We start from the raw sequence: 20,140 nt of genomic DNA on the forward strand, positions 1-20,140 counted from the left end.
CTAAACCGTTGCTCCCATTTAGGATCTTGGGAGCCTCTGATCGTAAAACTTTTATCAACCAATCAATACATAACCTTATGTGTATTTCTTATTTAATACACATTGTTGATTCATTAACATTGAACTCATGGCCAACAGCACTTGTAACTCATGCCTGAATGAAACTTGTCTAACACCGTGTGTTTTCTACAAGGCACACTGCAGAGCCATCTTGCACTTAGGAAGACTAGACGAGAATTCATGATGTTTGGGGACCATTTTAAACAGCAAAATCACAAACAAAAAGCATAAACATGCAAAAAATGTGGCACTAAATGAACCAAGAAGGACAGCAGTATGGGAGACAAAGCAAGAAGGCACAAAGATGCCATGTTTTACATCAGCTGAGAACATGGACCCCGAGTGACTCTAATTCTTCATTGTTCTGTGCAGGTCTGCAAATGACCAGTAAACTACAGCAAGTACTGATTTAGGGGTTCCCAAAAATTTATCAAGTGGGTGACTGGTGCATAAGGAATCTATGAATAACAGTGTTAATGAGATTAACAGTCCATGTCTACTTTTACTGGATATGGCCACTGGGAAGGAAGATTCTGTGCCTTTTTGTAGCTTTCATCTTTATCTTCCCACTTATTAATGATTTTGAGCTAACTTTTGGAGTATCTTTTCTATAGGTGAGAAAAATACTTCTCTATCTTGACCTGCTTCTCTTCTAATCCTTTTCCTTTTTCCACCTCAAAAATAGGGAATATTAATTTGATTGGACAGAGTTCGGAATTTATATTGGCTCACATTCATTAGTAGGCATGGTTGTTGTGTATAAAAGATTGTGCATATAGTTGTGGTCAGAAAAAGTTAACATCCAGACTTGTGGTTTCTACCCTTCTTAGAAAGACCTGCTTATAAGGCTAGTCATTTGTAGGCATCTGGGAACTTAGGTTTCAGGAATGTTCCCACCACCCTAGCTGGTAAGAGTGGCTCAATATGACTAAACATTTGCATAAGCAATAAGATTTACATTGAACACCTGCTTTTTGCTGGGAGTCAGGAATTTCGATAAGGGCTAGGCACAGGGTGCCTGTGCGATCAATCTCCAACAAAAATTTTGAATCTCTAATAAGCTTCCCTTGTAGACAACAGTTCACAAAGGCAACTAGCCGCTGGTTGCTGGAGGGATTCTGTGTATGTTGATGACTCCACTAGGAGGGACTCCTGGAAGCTTGTGCCTCCCTCCTTCTGACTTCACCCCACATGCCTTTTCCATTTATTGATTTTGCCTCTGTCCTTTTGCTGTAATCTTAGCTACGAATAAAACTCTATGCCGAGTCCTCCTAGAGAGTCACCAAATCCATTTCATATTGGGCATCCTGACGTAACTCGCATGCCTCTCACTACCTGGGCTCTTTCTGTTGCTCTGGGTGCGGGGGAGGCAAGTGGGTGCAGGACCTTACCCACACTCTCCGCTCTCTCTCCCCTTTTCTTTATTCCATGCATGTGGCTGACTCTTACAGCAGCCTATCTGAAACTGCTGTCTTCTTTGCTGTGTGTCTTTTTTCTCTTCACTTTCTTTTCTCCACCGACAGACTAATGGCAGTAAATGCCCTGGATCCAGAATCATCCTTTGTAACAGCTGAGGACTCCATTTGGAACTATGGCTTACGTCCTCTGGATCAGCCTCGCTTAATCAGAGAGCTCCATATCCGGGCTAGACACTGGCCTGGTTACTAACACCACTTTTTCTCTTCTTTGCATCTTGTTGACCTCAGGTACAATCCCTGATACTCCCAAAATAAGAGTACCTCACAAAACAGAAGTAGTTGTCAGAACGGGATTCAAATATTCTCTTGTTAACTATCATAAAGACACCACCCACGATGCTGATACTCATCTGTTTCTTTTTCCTACCCATCCTCTTCTCCAACCTGTCGGTTCCCATCTTTTCCTTTGTGGGCTCTGCTGTGAAGATTAGTTTTTCTAAGATACGCCTTTTTCTTTGTTCTCTTACCTGCATTCTCCAACCTCTTTTTATCAAATCTCGTAACTTACAGAACAACAGGCTTGACTCCATCAGCCATTTTTACTACACTTTCAAAAGGATTGGAGACCAGTTTCCTCACCATGCTTTGATTTATTTCATACAGAAGAATTACCGCACCTGAGATCGCATTTGTCTGGTCAACACATGACAAGGTGAGGCCCATTTGATTGCTTATCAGGTGTCACATTTTTAATGTTATACTTTGTCAAGATGGAGGGCAATGACTCGTTTCAATTGACTTTACAGATCAGTGTCTTTCTCGACCTACAGAATTCCAGAACTGACCATACAATGAAATGGTTTGTCTCCTTTTGAGACAAACTCCCTAAAATTTAGCATCATACTGCTGAAGTTAAAATCCTGCTTAAGGTTAGCCTGGTTATCTTGGATAATTTTTTTTTTTTCATTAACTTTTCTCGGCTTTAGTTTTCTTATCTAAAAAATGACAGTTCCATGAATGAATGCACACGAAGTACTTAGGGACACAGAGAAAGTGCTCAATACTGTCAATGATGATAATTTTATTACACAGAGAAAGATGATTATGGAAGTCTGGAAGCAGGGTGCTAGAGCAGACAGGTATGAATTTAATTTAAAGCCTAGTTCTGCAATTCTGGGGCAGGTCTCTGTTCCTTGGTTTCTACCTTATTAAAATTAAGATAATATATCCACTTTCAGAATTTATATGAAAAGTAGCAATTACATAATAATAGTGCTTCGAATTATGTCTAGCATATAAATAGACAAAAAGGTAACTATGATAAGTGTTATGGAAGAAATTAGGCCAGCCTGAAGAAATCCAGGATTAGACCATGGATAATTCTTCACTTTTTCTGTATAATGATCTCATTTATGAAAGTGTGTTTTAAGATATTGCTCTGAGGTGATAATATTTCCATTACAATTTCATAGTTACTTGTCTGTTTGCCTGACACCTCCAGTAATGTGAGTAGTTTCTAATGCTCCTCTACATTTTAGCCAATGAATTAATAAATTGGGACAGAAGCTGTATTTACATGTGAGATAGTAGCCATGGGAAAAGGACAGACATGAGAAACTTCAAAAAGAAAGGAATTAAGAGGACTTGGTTTCATAAGTAACAAAAAAATCAAAATTAATATTCAAGTTTTGAAGTCTGATTCTACCTTTTCCCTAACTGGTCAAATAATTAATGTGTAAGTGCTTTAAAAAAAATCTTTGATCATATAAATGATTAACTGATTCTTTTTGGTTTTTCTTTATAATATTTTTCTCTTTCTTGAGGACTATTTTAAGATTATTTGTATGCATAGAAGTACCTCTGGCAATACCCAATGTTTCCTATCTGTATGCTCCTCAGTTATAACAACACAGTGAGAACTAGATTGAATTTAGCAAGAAGTTACTGAGAACCTATTGAGAATCAGATATTTTGCTAGGAACCAGAATATAAAAATGATTAAGGTCCTAAGACTGTGCACTTTGTTAAAGAAATGAACAATTACTGGTTATTTATAACCAGTCATCATTTCATGATTTTTCCATGCATGTATATATTGAGAATATTTTTCATTATAAAAATTCATTATCCATAGCTCTTGGCCTCTTTGTTTGCTTTATTTAATATCAATGGCTACAGTCAAAATTCTTTGAGGCATCAGCTAAGGAACCATCTCAGTGAGAAGTTTCAGAGAATGCTCACTCAGTGACCTGTAGTCATCTGGGGAACAGGAGAGCAGGGGTTTCTTTTGCTTTGTTAAAGAAGCTCTATTATTATCAAAGGAAACAAACCGAAAATTCTGATGTACTCTTTTCTATCTTGTATTTGAACTTTGATTCAAGCATATCAGTCACTGGAATAACCAGAAAGATTAGCTTAAATGTCATTACTTCCTGGAGATTCTTTTAATGCTACCAACAGATACACACACAAGTGCACCCAACACACAATCCCATACATGTGCCACGTAGCTCCACCAACATATATTTGAAAATCCATGAACTTTGGAATCAGATTTTGAATCCCAGCCCCACATTAGCAATATGGCCTCAAGCATGCCTCTTAATCTTTTGATAGTCTAGCTTCCATATCTTTCAATGAAGATAATACTAAACTTACAGAATTTTCGTAACAGTGGAAGGAGCTCAAATAAATAATATGCCCAGATCTTCACATGACATATGATAAAGTCTTCTATAAATATCAAGACCACCAAGTCTTTCAACTTCTATAATACTTCTCCAATGACCCGAGTTCAAATCTGCTGTAGCTTTATAGTCTGTGCATGTCAGTATATCTTATATTTCTTCCTGGCCTACAGACACTCTAAGGGCAGCAATTCTGTCTCGTCATTTCTGTATGCCCACAAATCCAAGCCTGAGGATGCTTAATTCCAGCCCATGACTTTATTGATTGCTTCCTACAAAGAATTATTCTGAACTGACTATTTTTATAAATTATTCCAGTATTGTCTATCATGAATGGCCTTTTCATCGTGATTTATCATGTTCTGGAAGCCCTAATGGGGGTGCTTACCATCTGCTCTAAGAACACTGTCTTCTAGAGCCATTAGCAGATTTATCATGTCACCGCACTTTCATTTCCTGCCGAGCATCTTTCCAGGAGCACTTTTCTCTTTTTGGGGTCACTCTTTCCACCGGCTTCTCCATTTTCCTTTATTAGGAGCATTACCCAGTTTAATGCAAGCTTGATCTTTTGCAGAACTATCAGCAGCCCTAGGTGTCTGCAAGTCCTTTATATGCTGAGGTGGGGCTGCTGCGATTTTCTATGTACTCATTGTGTTCATTCTGTTTTTAGTTTTCTCTGTTTGCAGAAATCTAACTTTTGTTGATTTCATTTTTGTTCTTCTGTGTAATATTCATCACGTGCTTACTAGACCAGGCATTGAGAATATGCCTGGAAATCAACACCAGTCTTGTCTTCATTGAGTTTTTGCTTTAAGGGAAAAAATAAATTAAACTGTATGTACACAAATAGTTATGCAATGAAAAGCTGTGGTAAATGCTGTGAAAGGAAAATAAAATATGAGAGGAAGATCTGTTTTGTGAAAGTGGCATTTGAGATCTAAAGTATGAGTAGGAATTTGGGGCAAGAGGGGAGTGCTATTTGGGATGCTAGGATGACAGAAAGAATCACACATTTAATGGGCTAGAAACCAAGCAAAAGCAAACAAACCACCATGTGGTGGGAACACTGTGCGGGTAAGAAGCAGAATGGAATGAGATAGGCCTAGAAAGACAGGCAAGTCCCCAACAAGGACACCTTTGTTGAGAGGACCTGGGAAATAACCAGAGAGGAATATTTGCTTTCCAAAGTATTAGAAGCACACTTAAAAACAGCCACTTCGCGTGTTATGGGGATTAGAAAAAGGCAAGTGTGGAAGGTAGAAGCCAGCCAAGAGGTTATTGCAGTAGTTTGAGCAAGAGACGATGATGGTTGAGACCAGACCAGGAGAGAGCATGTTCTTCCACAGAGGGCAGATGAAACAAAGGGACACCTTCCACATGCAAGGTATATTGAAAATAGAACCAAGATGGAGAGTAAAGGGAGATGAGATATTAGAAAGGACTTCAGTGGCTTGGGTATAGGAGCCGTTTATACTTGTGTGGCAGTTTGGGGGAGGAACTAATTTTTAGAAAGGTATTAAGTTCATTTTTATTTTTTATTTATTTTTTAAGACGACTTATTTATTTGATAGAGGAGGAAGAGAGAGCATGAGCAGCGGGGAGGGGGAGCAGCAGACTCCCCTTTGAGCAGGAAACCCAATGTGGGGCTGGATTTCAGGACCCTGAGATCATGACCTGAGCTGAAGGCAGATACTTCACCCACTGAGCCACCCACTGAGCCCCGAAAGAACTTGTGTAAGTTTTAATTCCTGAAAGATATTTAAGTAAATTTTAAAAATAAGCAGTTGGATGTATCCATCTGGAAATCTGAAAAAAAAAAAAAAAAAAACTTGGACTAGAGATATAAGCTTGAGAATCATCAATAATTGTGGAAATTTGAGAAAAGAAAATTCATGAAGAAAGTAGAATGGGAAGAGAAGAGGATTGTAGGGCTGCTGTGTTGTGTTGGACAGATTGCTCCTTCAGGACTGATAAACTCATTTCCCCAGCTCTTGGCACTGTTGGCTACAGACTGTGCATAACTGAGTCCCTTGCCAGGAACTAGAAGGGGGTCTCTTGCCCAAATATCCACCTCCTCCTCAGGACAGCTCATATACAACGAACAGACAGGGTGGAAAAACAGAAGTTAAAAGACCCTTGCCTTGATGTGGGACAGTCCTAAAGGACTGTCTTAGCTTCGTATAGCTCTAGGATCACCTGATACATCAGGAAACCACATAAAGACATCTGGTGTCAGAAGTCTTAAGAAGCAGGCTCTGAAAAAAAAAAAAAAAAAAAAAAAAAAAGAAGCAGGCTCTGAAATAGGATTTTGCTGTGGGAAACCTACCAGTTAATTGGCAATGAAATCTTTATCACTTTGGAGACTCTATCATCTTTGAAGAGTGGGTAACTCCTGGCTTGTTGTAGTGAGAAGTTGTTTCAGACTTCACATGAATTCACCTCTAACTCAAGCATAATTTAGGGTTTTGAGAAATTCAAGGCAAATGGCTCTTGTTAACTGCTATGATACACTGAAAAAGAGACAAAGAAAGCCTAGGAGTAATTATTTTAAGGTGGATGGTGAACGCCAGTGAACCTACAATGTAAGCTGATATGTGAAAGCCAGAGAGCCTGTTTGGCAGAATCTAAAGGGGATTTCAGTCCCTGCCACCAGAGGACGGAAACACCAGATAATCAGTCTCAGACTTAATATCGGAAACTGAATTGTTACAAAGTTTGAATTTTTAACCTTCTCAATTCTGATACCTAAAGATCAGGATTCTGGTTGGAACTGAGTGGAATCCTGAGTCAAGTTGGAGACATTTGTGTTGATGCACTGAGAAATCTTTCTTAATAAATTTATTTATTTATTTTAGAGAGAGAGAGAGCATGAGTAGGAGGGGCAGAAGGAGAGGGAGAGAATCTCAAGCAGATACTGCCATGAGTGAGGAGCTGGATGTGGGACTCGATCCCATGACCCTGAAGATCATGACCTGAGCTGAAACCAAGAGTTGGATGTTCAACCAACTGTGCCACCGAGGCACCAAAGTGAACTTAAAAATCTTGAACCCTCAGCTTCCCCTTTACCCTCTGGGCTGCAAAAGTGGCCCACTCATCCCCTTAAAGGCTAGTCCTCTTCTCTTACTTGAAAATGATACCAACTTTGTTTTGCAAACAACACACTCCTCTTCCAGTACCTACAACTCTCCTCATGGACATCGGATGAATAATTAAATGTGGCAGGGAGCACATGACCATGGGATCCAAAGGCTCCCTCTCATACGGCACTGCCCCAAAGCTGCCAGCTTGTCCATTAGAAGCTGTGGCCTTAGACTGGCTCTGAATTGGGAGGACCTGGTCTCCTCACCATGTGCAATAGCTCTTGCTCTGTCGACTTAGCTATGATGAACTCCTGCACCAGAATTCCTGCTTTGTTTCTAAAATGAGCTGCAAGGAATATTCTCTCCTAGAGCTGGAAGAAGCATTTTGTCCCATTCACACATCTTCAGTTATTCGGTCAAGCACTAATCCAGGTGCTGCCCCGAAGGGAATTTGTAGGCATCGTCCAAGGCCCCACCCAGCCGGTCAAAAGGGAGATTATTCTGAGTGGGCCTGGCTGAAACAGTTGGAAGCCCTTTCAACAGGGCTTGGCCTTTCCTGAATGAAGAAACTCCTACCTGTGAAGACGTTTCAGCTCATGTTCTTGGGATTCCAGTTTGCTTGTTATCCTCTCTCCTGAGTTGCTTGCCCTAAGGACTTCAGATTTATTTAATAATTACCCATATTGTATAAGCTAATTCCTTATCATAAGTTTTTATACATTTATATATGTAATTTCTATATAATATATAATAATACATTTATATACATTTCCATTTTAATAATACATATTATTTTATAATACATATATAATACACATATGTATATTTTATATATATATATATATATATATATATATACTATTCATATCCATTCTAGCTGCAGAGCTCCTTGTAGAGCTGGTGAGGCTTCCATTGGATTCCATATTCTCTTACTTCCATACCTGCTTCTGTTACTCTCTCAGCAGTGTGAGTCTTACAAGTACTTCCTAACACATCTCCTGCATATAAGCTTCTGCCTCGGTCTATTTCTCAGAGAAGCCCATCTAAGAAATTTTCAGTATGCCTAGATAGAGAGCTGAGCACATAAGAGATGCTGAGAAGAAGTGAGTTCTATTCCAGAAACCATAAGGAAAAAGTTTAAAAAGAGATCAAGCAAGGATCAAGTAGAATGAGTACCATAATGTCATCAGATTTGGCACTTTTCAGACCATTGGTAATCTTGATCAAAAGGGTTACAGTGGAGAAGTAGGAACAGAAGACAGATTGGACTGGGTTGAATAGTAAGTAGGAGGCAAAGGCATAGAGATCACACATTTTTATTTTTATTTTTTATATTGTTTATATTTCTGTTTTTTGCAAATTCAATTAGCCAACATATAGTAGTACATCATTTGTTTCAGATGTAGTGCTCAATGATTCATCAGTTGCATATAACACCCAGTGGTCACCACATATTTTTAAAGAGTTCTGTTAAACAGCTTGAGACAAGAAATAGGGTAAAAGCTAGGGGGAAATGTGATGTCAAAGGTTTTGTTTTTAAGGTGAGCATATATAAATGCTAAAGTGTCAAGTGTCCTATTGAGTGGGAAGAGTTGAAGACACAAGAAAGGAGGAAGAGCAATGAAGTAAAGGTGACCCAGGAGTTCAGAAGGGTTGGGATCTCAAGTTTATAGAGATGGGGCTTTGGCAGCAGGAAGGCTATTTAAATGGGAACAGCAGAAAATAAAAATAAGTTGAATAAAAATGTAAGAAGTTTGTTGATTTGTTGGCAGAAAAATAAAGGATTTCCTATCTGGTAATTTCATAGACCTTATATGTATAATTCAAGATTGCAACCTTGTGAATCATTCCTAATCTACACTATAGATATAGATACACGCACATAAACTGTAATTGTGTCTATATTTCTTTCTCTACTGAAGAACTCTATATCTTAATAAAATGGCAAAACAGTAGAATAACAAGAAAAGAAACTATTGTTACAGTTGTTAAGGTGAAATTCTCATTCATGGTTTTCGTTTATTTCTCTTCCATGATTTTTTGATTTGACTTAGGCCAGGAGTCAGTTAACATTTTCAGTAATGGAGCTGGTAGTGAATATCATAAACTTTGGTGGGGGCATATGGTTTTTGTTGCAAATCCTCAACTCTGTCACTGTAGCATGAAAGCAGCCATTGGCAGTATGTAATATAAATGAATGGATGTGGCTGTGTTCCAATAAAACCTCATTTACAAAAACAGGTGGCAGGCAGCATTTTGGCCGTGGGCTAAAGATTGTCAGTGCTTGCCATGAATTTGTTGACTACCTAACTACCTCATCTAATGAGTGTACTTGATGAGTTCAATTCATTTATCAGTTTCTTTTTGAGATCAGAGAGATGACTACAGAAGAATACCAGAGTGATACAATGTATCTGGCTTTTAAATGATGGAGGGAGCCGTGGAGTGTAGATGGCTTTGAAGCCGAGAAACAGGGAAATGAAATCTTCTCCAGAGCCTCTATAAAGAGCACAGCCTTACTGCCACCTTGATTTTAGCTCAATGAGACCCATATTGGACTTCTCGTCTACTGAATTACAAGATAGCAAATTTATATTGTTTACGCCACTGTTTGTGGCAATTTACTACAGTAGCAATAAAAACGAATATAATCAACAACAAAGTTGGCTTTGATTTTGGAGAGAGGTCAATTTGTTTTTCTGTTTTTTCTCTCTTTGTTTCTCTGTACATGGCACATATGCGTGCGCGCGCACACACACACTGATATAAATACATCTATGCTTTGCAGTTATTCTGTAAGAGTATTTAAAAACTGACATGGTCTGTTAAAGACTGACCAAGCTATAGGCAGAGTATTTCTTAAAAGCACTAAAAATAAAAGCATTCAAACTTGTCCCAGGGCTTGGATTTCGGAGTCTTCCCAGCCTTCACTACCCCTGTTATGTGATCTTATTTATCCGTGTAGCTGACTCTGACTCTCCCTTGAGTCAGACTATGTTAAGGCCCTGTGCTTATTCTTCCAAGGATGGATGGATTCTAGTGTTGATGGGATTTTTTGCTTTTGGTTTTGTTGTTCTTGCATGATTCTGATAACTTGATGCACACACACCTCTATATCTAGCCAAGATGTACATCTTATTTTGAGACCAATTTACATGCATGTTATTCCCCATCTCTCTAAAATTGCTTGAGTCTGGATTTTCTTCTGATTTTTGTGAGAGAAAACACTGCCTATTAAATTGATGTTATAATTCTCAAAGGATTTATGAAAAGAAGCAACACGTCAAGTCGCAATTAGAGTCTTCCATTCAAAAAGAATTGCAACTCTTCTTCCTTCTTCAAAGTTCTTCACCTCGTCGTTTTCTCCTTCATTCCTTTTGATCTCTTATTTTTAGACTTCATCTCTGCATTTTTAAATCTGTGCAATCCTTTTCAAAAGCACTGTGGCAATTCATTAGAAAATTCATAAAATTATTCATATGCTTTGATCCAGAGATTGAACTCCTGGAAGATAATTTAAGAGAAACTAGACACCAAAAATGCCCAGATATTTCATATGGCACTAAACATAATTTAAAAACTAGATAAAACATATCGAGCTGTTGAGTCATTATACCATGCCCTTGAAACCAATGTAACCCTGTGCATTTATATGGGAATCAAAAGTTTTTAATTAAGAGAAACTAGATAAAACCTAAATTTCCCATAGCAAGGAACTGGCAAGTTATGACACACCAGCATAATTGAGTAACAAGTAATAATGGCATTTATAGTTATGAACCCTAGCTAAATTACCTAAATTAGTAAACTGGTATGTAAACTTAGGCGAAGTGTGTCTCCTTTTTAAGGCATTGTCTCCTCATTTGAAAATACAAATAATACTTATTCCCATATTGACAAAGGAGTAAATGAGTTCATATAATATGAAGCACTCAACACATTTCTTGAGCTTCTTGAATTTCTTGAATCATAACTACTCACTAGATTGCAATATCTCTGGTATTTATTTTCAAATAAGAAATTAGAAATCACTATGATTATGATTGTAATGCACACAAAAATTGGTACATTCACATGAAGTTATAAGAATCGTTTCTTATCTTGCTAATTAAGAAAGGAACTTAAAAAAACAATTAGATAAGAGTGGGCTATCTAGAGTTTTAATAAAGCTTGTATTCTAAAGAAATACTCAAATTATTCCCATATAGTTGTAAATAGCTGAACGATTTGAAAGCCCTTAAGACCTCCAGTAGTTGCCATAGAAAATTTTATATTCATGATACTGTACCAACTAGCAAATGCTTTTGAAAATAAGCAGGATAAAGTAAAAAAACAAAAACACAAAACCACTTTTTACTTGCATTTCAGCAGCTTTCAGGAGTCTCATCAGAAGGGGAGTGGAACTTTGTTCTACTGACATGCCCTCCAAAATAGCACAGGCTAACTATAGGAGGCTCCAATGAGGCCCTTTTTATGATGGCAAAGAAAAACATTCTTCAAATCAAAGCCCATATAAACAAGGAAAAGGCTATTTAAAAACATCCACCACTAATGCCAGTTGTCAGCCTTCTAGAGACACTGGTTGAAATGACTTGTACCCATCACATACTTATTTCTACAGATGGAGAATTATATATTTGACTTGTTGGAAAGGTTGGTTACTAAAAATACTCTTTTTTTTTTTTAAATGAAACACAGAAAGAGGAACAAAAAGAGTGGCAGCTGCTTATTCCTTTCTCTGTAACAAAATGTGACTTGTAATGTAGCAATAGAAAAAAAGCAGAGCCAAAAATGAAGCAATTTATAAAAACCACACTCTAAAACAATGCTGTGGAATATAATGTTGGTAAGAATTTAATGAAACTGTCAGGTGTCTTCAAATATCAGTCAGGTAATTTGGGTACCTCATTGAGAAAGCCTTATTGAGAATCAGTGTGGTGGTGGTTTTATCACAGATATTGCTGCTACACAAGCAAATACCTTGAACTTCTAGAGAAACAACATAATATTCTATCTTGAAATGCAGGGATAAAGAAGGGAATTGTTTTGTGATAAAGAAAAGAATGACAGACCACTTCCAGGAGCAATGAAAATTTCTGGGGTGGACTTCTGTTTGAGGTGCTTTGTAAAAATGGTTAAAAATAACTCTTGGACTAAAATTTTGCCTCCGAGTCAAACTTTGCTAAGTAACCACATTGTGTGCTGAGATTTGACTAAAGGCACCCAACCATGTTCCCTATTACAGCTTCCTCAGAATCTTCTGGAGATCATTTTCCAAATTTTTTTTCCCACTTTTTGTTCTCAGTTTTACTGGTTCCAATTCCCAGTTAAATTGAATCCAGTCCTCAGATGCCAATGTTAAGAAAAAAAAATTTTTTTCTGGTAGGTGATGCCCCAAGTTGAGGAGAGAGTCCCTTATATTTGCCCTCAAGCCCCCCAAACCCCCACTGTCTAAATAAATAAGCTGTACCCCATCCCTTGCCTGACTTTTCTTCACTAAGCATCTGAAATAGGACAAGCTAGTCAATAAGTCTGACGACTAATGAGAGTTAGAAGATCGTATTACTCTATTTAATTGAGTTTATTAACTATTAGTAATTTCTGAGAGTCAAAGGTATTACTTCAGCAATAATTGTGAATTTCTCTTTATTCTAAATGAAAATTAGCCAAGATCATTTGACCAATCTGTATAAATAGGCTAGTTCTTGCTCTTCTTTGAAATTGAAACTGGGACTAAGTGAAATGTAATCATTTAAAGTTATATGATCTTAACTCTCTATTCAGTCTTTTCCAGATAAAGGCATTTTTAAGAGCTCCATTTTTTCAGTCCACTCATTTTTAAATGCATTCATAAACATTCTGAGCACAGTGCTTCAGAGCTTAACAGGAACTATACAATATTTTAGTTGAAAGGTACCATACAGGTCTGTTGGTCTCCTTTTAAATACTCTCCCAGAGATGTAGACAAGTCTGTCATTAAATCTTGGCATCAAGAGACAGTGGGAAAACAGTATCCAGAGATGAGGGGAAAGGCAAATCAAGTAGCAAATCTAAAGTTATATTGAAAATGCTGAGCAGACAAATGCGGACTAAGCATAAGAGAAATGAAGATGGAGGATAACAGGACAGAGCAAATGAGGCTGGACATTCAGTGGGAGTGCAGATTGGCATCTGGTTAAACACCGTGGAATACTATGGAAGAATCACAGGGACTTTCTGTGGAACGTGCTTGGCCTTGTTTCTAAATAGGGAGTTGTTAAGAATCCTGAGGAGATTTAAGTAAGTATTACTATAGACTTAATACTTAAATTCTTTTTGTAGAATTCAAGTTGAATTAGCCATCCAACCTTTATGTGAAGATTTATAGTGGTGACCACTTACGATTTTCTAAGGGTGCACCTTTTGGGTTTGGAAAGCTCTGAGTATTGGACAGTTTTTCCTTTTATTGGGCCAAAATGGTCCTTTATAACTTCCAACAACTGGTCCTTATCTTTTATGCTATACATAGCTATAATAGAAATGTAATATAAATTGTACTATTCTTAGAATTTCAATGGAACCAAAAATTCAAGGAACAGGATTATCTGCATATCCTAATTTAAGGATTAATAGCCAAGAGAAACAGAAATGTAACTTTACTAGGACTGCAAGAAGACAATTCACATAATAGTTCTCAAACTTCACGTATTTTGTAGCATTTTTAATGTCCTCTAATAAAATTCTTCTTAGAAACTTAAAAAAAAAAAAGCTTTCAATAGGATTATCACTGTTATCAACGTATTTAATGAGTATATCTTGAGATAGATACTTAGCCAGATTTATCATACAGGCATGACCTTTATTTTCAATGACCTTCAGACACATAGTCAGACTATGGCAGGAGGGAGCTGAAAGTTGTTGACTATTTGAAGTCCCTAACACATTGGAACAAGAATATAAAATACAAAGGAAACATTATTCTTTCTGAGGAAAATAGAAATGTACTTCTCAAGTTCCAAAGAGTCAGTGTGGATTTGTTACTATTTTATTAAAATCAAAGGAAGGGGACAATAAAAGGGAACATTTCATTCAACAATCAGGAGGAATGATCAAAATTATTCCCACATTTTTATAATAGCACTTTCATTCAGATACAGGTAGCAGTTACTCATTACTAAATGGCATCCTTTTCTTAGAAATATGGGTTTGAGGAAAACTATTAAAGGAATGATTAAATGACAATGAGGCAAGCAGAGGTGTATTCTACCTGAATTGGAGGAGGAGTGGGTACACTTTGTATCAATCCTGATAATAGTCTTCATAAACAAATGTCAGGGATTGCTCTGGGGACAACTCCTGGGGACGTGAGCATCATTTGATTTAAGTGAGGGCCTTGTTGGCCTTACTCTATTACCTAAGCCTTTCATAAATGGGTCTGATACAACAAACTGTGGTAATCCTCCTTTTCCATGAGGAGTGGCTGATTTTCTTCATGGAGCTGCTTTCTCTTGTGACGCCGACACAATAGACGAGTGATCCCTCCCAGCACAACGGTGAGGACCGAGCCCACCACAGCAGCCCCAGTGAGCCATGGCCAGATTCGACTTGCTTGTTCTAAGTAGAGCCTAATGTAATCTTGAAAAATGTCCCGTTCTGAAACAGAAAGATATCCCATGTTTTGACTGTTGTCATCATTAGCTGCACCATCATCATCATCAACATCATCATCGTTATCCTTGCAGAGTACTATGGAGTCAGATGCTTGGGGCTGAATGACAGCTCTGCCACTTATGAGCTGTAAGAGCTCAGAAAAGTCACACTTAATACTCCTATGCCTTAGTTTCTTCATTAGGAGAATAGGAACATAACACCACTTCGTTGGAACATTTTAAAATTGACTGATAATATCTAACCTGTAAATTATGCAGTGTCTACAGCCAAGTCAACTACCATAACTTTTAGATCTTTATTCTGATATTTGCTTCCACATTTCTAAATAACAGGCAAATATTATCATCTTTTAATTCATCAAGTTTCTATCTGGAGTTCTTCATACAGAAATAATAATTTTGTTCTCTTACAACTCCCTTTTTCTTTCCTTTTCAGTACAATAACAATTCATGATTTGGGGCCAAATCCACATCAAGGGTTTTCATTGGTTTTAGTATATAAATGTTCACAGTGGAAACAAATATGGTGCTATGATTACATTTCTTTATATTATATTTCCTTGGGAGTTAGTAACTTGTATCCTTCTGCTTGATTGATTTAAAAATATCATCACTGCTTATAAGATACTCTAAGATACTCCATATTCATTTTGTACACAAAGAAAACCAAAAAGTGCATCTTGGGCTTCTTTTGCAGCAAATTATGTCTATGTGACTCAAGTCTTGAACAAAAGCAATATGTGTAACTTTTCGGCAGTTTCCTTAAAAATAAGAAGCTATGTCTTCTCCTTTCTCCTTTTTTCTTTTTGCTTATCATGTGTCCATGAGCCATCATGGACCATGTGGTCCAGATTAAACCCTAGGTCTTGTGGAATCACAAGAAAGAAGCAGCTCTGGTCCCTGAAATTGTGGAGCTGATATTCAACAACATACAAAGACTGCTGCTTGAGAAGTAAGTCAAGAAATATATTTAAGCCATTGATCTTTGAACCCGAATCTGCTTTCTATCCCTACCTTCCTGTCCTCACTGATGCAGAAATTTTAACCTTTTTGTTTGTTTGTTTTGTTATTGTTGTTTTATTGTTGTTATTGTTGTTTGTTATTGTTATTGTTGCTGAGCAAGGAGCCTGATGTGGGATTGGATCCCAGGACCCTGGGATCATGAGCTGAGCTGAAGGCAGATGCTTAACAGCCACCCAGGTATCCCAATAACATTCTTTTATAAACTCTTTCCTTGGGTATAATTGCTCAGTACATGGTAGACCACTGACTCAAGGGGGGCCAATCAGAATCTTTACTCAGAATTCTCTGTGGTGGAGTTGTCAGGTGGCTTGAGAGCTTATGACAGGCTTACATCTCAAAAGGATGAATGCACTCCAAGAAATAGAGATGAGAGCTAGAGGAGAGAGAGACAGAAGGACAGAGGAACAGAGAAACAGAGAGATACAGAGAGAGAGAGAGAGAATATTAGGGCTTTTAATTTCCTGGTTCCTGCTGTTCCTCAGTCTCAGCTGCATTTCTGCCTTTCCCAGAGTTTGAGTGTTCATTCCATCCTTGGATTTTTTAAACCAATAAATTTCCTTTTTTAATATAATCTCATTCCTGTGGAGTTTCTGTCATTTGCATTTTTGAAAGTCCTAATTATTTTAAAAAGTTGATTTTATACCCACCACAATAGACAATAGAGTAATTTACTTACAAAATTTTGGAATTACAATTATATATTAACTCCGTATATAATAAAAATGAGGTATACAAACCAATGAGAAAGGGAATATTTATCTAATAACCTATCTTGGAAAGCAGGGATAGCAACATGAAATAAAATTTAAAATGGAGGGACGCCTGGGTGGCTCAGTGGGTTAAAGCCTCTGCCTTCAGCTCAGGTCATGATCCCAGGGTTCCAGGGTCAAATGAATAAAATAAATAAATAAATAAATAAATATTTAAGGCTGTACACAACTTAAGGTTTTTTTTTTTTAAAGATTTTATTTATTTATTTGACAGACAGATCATAAGTAGGCAGAGAGGCAGGCAGAGAGAGAGAAGGGAGGAAGCAGGCTCCCTGCTGAGCTGAGAGCGGGATGCAGGGCTCAATTCCAGGCCCCTGGGATCATGACCTGAGCCGAAGGCAGAGGCTTTAACCCACTGAGCCACCCAGGCGCCCCAACTTAAGGTCTTTAAAAAAAAAAATTTAATGGAAGTCATGTTGTTGGCCATAAACTTGATAATGTTCTAAATGTTTTTTAAAGAAGGATTGTTCTTTTTTTTAATCAGGAAAATTTGTTACAAATGAATATCATAGTACTAAAACCCAATATTCATTCAAAGGAGATAAAAGTGAGCTTCTCTGGCTTATGTGGGGCTAAAGAGCTAAAACCCAGTTCATTTTTCCCATTACTTTTTCTTCTGTCCTTGACACCATCTTTTTGCCAGCTGTCACTAAGTTACCTCTATAATTCCTAGAGCCCAGTAAGCATAATTTGAACAGTATTGCAATTTAGAGTTTCTCTTCACCAGTAAGGGATAACAACTTGCAAAGGATAAATATTACCAAATAAATTATACAAATGACTTATAACTTTGATATTTAAATCTAAACAATAAAAGTCAAAAAGCTAAAACTAAAAAGAAACATCAAAATGTTACTGTTTTCAATGTATTTAAAATTAGTTTGAAAGAGTGACTACAAATGTCTGTCTTATTCTGCTAGTAGTTACTTCAATATATAAAACACATTTAAAATGTCTTGCAGAGGACAGAGCGGTTACGTAAGAAATCTGATTTCCTCTGTTTCTGGCTCTGCTTAAACCCAAATCACAATTTCAAAATACTATTTCTACATCTACTCTGCTGTCCAGCTTCTCTTACAATTTCTCTGCTTCAGTCCACTCCAAGTGGCCTCAATTTTTACTGTCACCAAGGGTCTTCTTTGAAACACTCTTTACATTTCTTAGTGGCTCCAAACCGAAATTCAGCCTTTCATTCTCAGCTATCAGCTATCCAAACAGTGCACCTTTAAATTCTTTCTTAATATCAGAATTTTTCTATCTTTACCCAAAGTTCCATTTATTCATGTCACCCTTTCTCTTCCGAATAAAAGTTTATTCTGTTTGTCTTGTGCTCTATTGTGTTCGAATCACATGCTCATTGGCTCACACAACAAATATATCAGTTTGGGACCATTATCATAACAATGAATTACAAATCTATAACTTAAAAGGTTTGCCTATAATTTTTAAATGAGACAATGTATATATAGCGCTTGGTATAATAACTTAGCACTTAGAAAGCAATTTATAACTGTTACTTATTCTCATTATTCTATAGTAATTTCAATGATATTTCCATGGAACAAGCTTCCAGGCCCCTGGGAGCTTGGGGTGCCTGGGTGGCTCAGTGGGTTAAAGCCTCTGCCTTTGGCTCAGGTCATGATCCCAGAGTCCTGGGATCAAGCCCCACATCGGGCTCTCTGCTCAGCAGGGAGCCTGCTTCCTCCTCTCTCTCTCTCTCTGCCTGCTTCTCTGCCTACTTGTGATCTCTGTCAAATAAAATAAATAAAATCTTAAAAAAAAAAAAGAATTTCTCTCTCAAACCTGCTTTGATTACTTATTTAGTTCAACTTTCTTTTGTATTCTCAGACTCTCTGTTTCTTTACTCCCTTGGGTCACTTGACACAATTGTCGATGTGTTAATAATTATTTATATGTATGTCTTTTTAGACTTGATCATAAATTCTTGAGAGCAAGTATTAGGTCTTAATTGTTTTTTCTTTCATTCTTTTTTTTTTTTTTTTTTTTTTTTTTTTCTTTCATTCTTGTATTCATTCATTTGTTGATTCATTCACACAGTAAATGTTCCGTGAGACACATGATATGCCAAGTGGTGGTCCTGGCACTGTAAGTGAAAAGACACATAAGCAGAGGTCCTGGTCTGAAGGAAACAATAACGGTAAAAAAAGACTGACAAGCATGCTAAGTATTTCAAGAGTAATGTTGCAATGATGAAAGTATGTAAAAAGATACAATGGAATTGTGGTGGTAAGACCTCTTATAACTGTTTGGGGAGTCAAGGAAGGCTTCCCAGAAGACTTTCTCACTGAGTAGAGGAATGAATCGAACTTGAGCATGTGATGTTGATGGCAAGCCATTCCAGGCAAAGGAAACAGGACCACCACCTGGCACGGGTACTTTAAAATAATGATTAATACATAGAGAAGATTCTGTGTAGACAAGCATAGTAGCTATTGAACACATCTGTGAACGAGAGAAGCCCATCATTAAATCCCATCTGCAGAACGACGCACTCTAGTTACCATGATCATGTCTCCTCCTCTCATTTCTAGCCTCAAATATCAAGGTCTTTGGGAATATATTGCATTTAGGAGGCTCTCAACAGAGCAGTACCATATAGAAAGCAGGATCACATATACCAACAGCACTGAGGACACAAGCTTTCATTGCCAAAGCTTTTTGGTCTCCCCTTGAATCAGTTATGCATGCAACAAAATCACCTGTTGCTCATTTTTTAAAAGCATCACTAAATTCGATTATAAGAGAAAATGTTTGACAAATGTTTGACAGCTGCCTTTTGCAGAAAACACTTAAGTAATTACAAACATGAGTACCTGAATGATGAATAACAAACTGCTTGAGAACTAAATTACATCAAAAAGATTTTAGGGACTCTTTTTAGTAGGCTTAAAGTTTAGCAAGAAATAGGAACACATTTTAAATTCCTTGAAGGTGTATCAGAAGCAATAGAATAATTCGTAAAAGGAAAACAGGCAATTATTGTCGTTGTTTTTAAAGTCAAACTTCTTAAAATTAATGGTGTAGATTTACAGTTTTATGAAAATTACCGTCAATAGATAAAACATTTCAAATCCATTTTATTTTTTTAAATATTTAACTAGAAATATAAATACCATAAGGCCCTAATGGGACTCTTTGAGCCTTCACCCCGTCCTCCGTGTTAGATGTTTTTTGTTGCCTTTTCAGTAAAAATTACCCATTTGGACACCAGAGAAGAAACCATGAGATAGAACATAGTGGACAAGACACATGGGGACTAAAGAGAGCCCTCTCTACTGTGGAATAAAGGAGGGAAAATTATTCACTATTGGCCACTTAGTACCTCTATGACTTAGAATTAGTCACCTAACCTTTCTGTTTTCAATTTACCTATAAAACAAAATCAAAATCACTACTACATTAGACTACGAAGATTAGCAGAGATAGAAATTC

The 20,140-nt window shown here is 37.2% G+C and overlaps 1 protein-coding gene across 1 annotated transcript in view; it reads right to left on the minus strand.

Moving 5' to 3' along the window:
* Window positions 1-14,253: 14,253 nt before the first annotated feature.
* Window positions 14,254-20,140, minus strand: part of TYR (tyrosinase) — a 100,195-nt gene continuing 94,308 nt past the window's right edge. Inside the window, exon 5 of the mRNA XM_082684398.1 lies at window positions 14,254-14,877. Within this exon, the coding sequence (XP_082540524.1) occupies window positions 14,648-14,877 (230 nt within the window). The 3' untranslated portion in view covers window positions 14,254-14,647. The remainder of the gene's footprint in view (window positions 14,878-20,140) is intronic.

Source organism: Mustela nivalis, assembly GCF_964662115.1.
Source record: "Mustela nivalis genome assembly, chromosome: 9".
NCBI lineage: Eukaryota > Metazoa > Chordata > Mammalia > Carnivora > Mustelidae > Mustela > Mustela nivalis.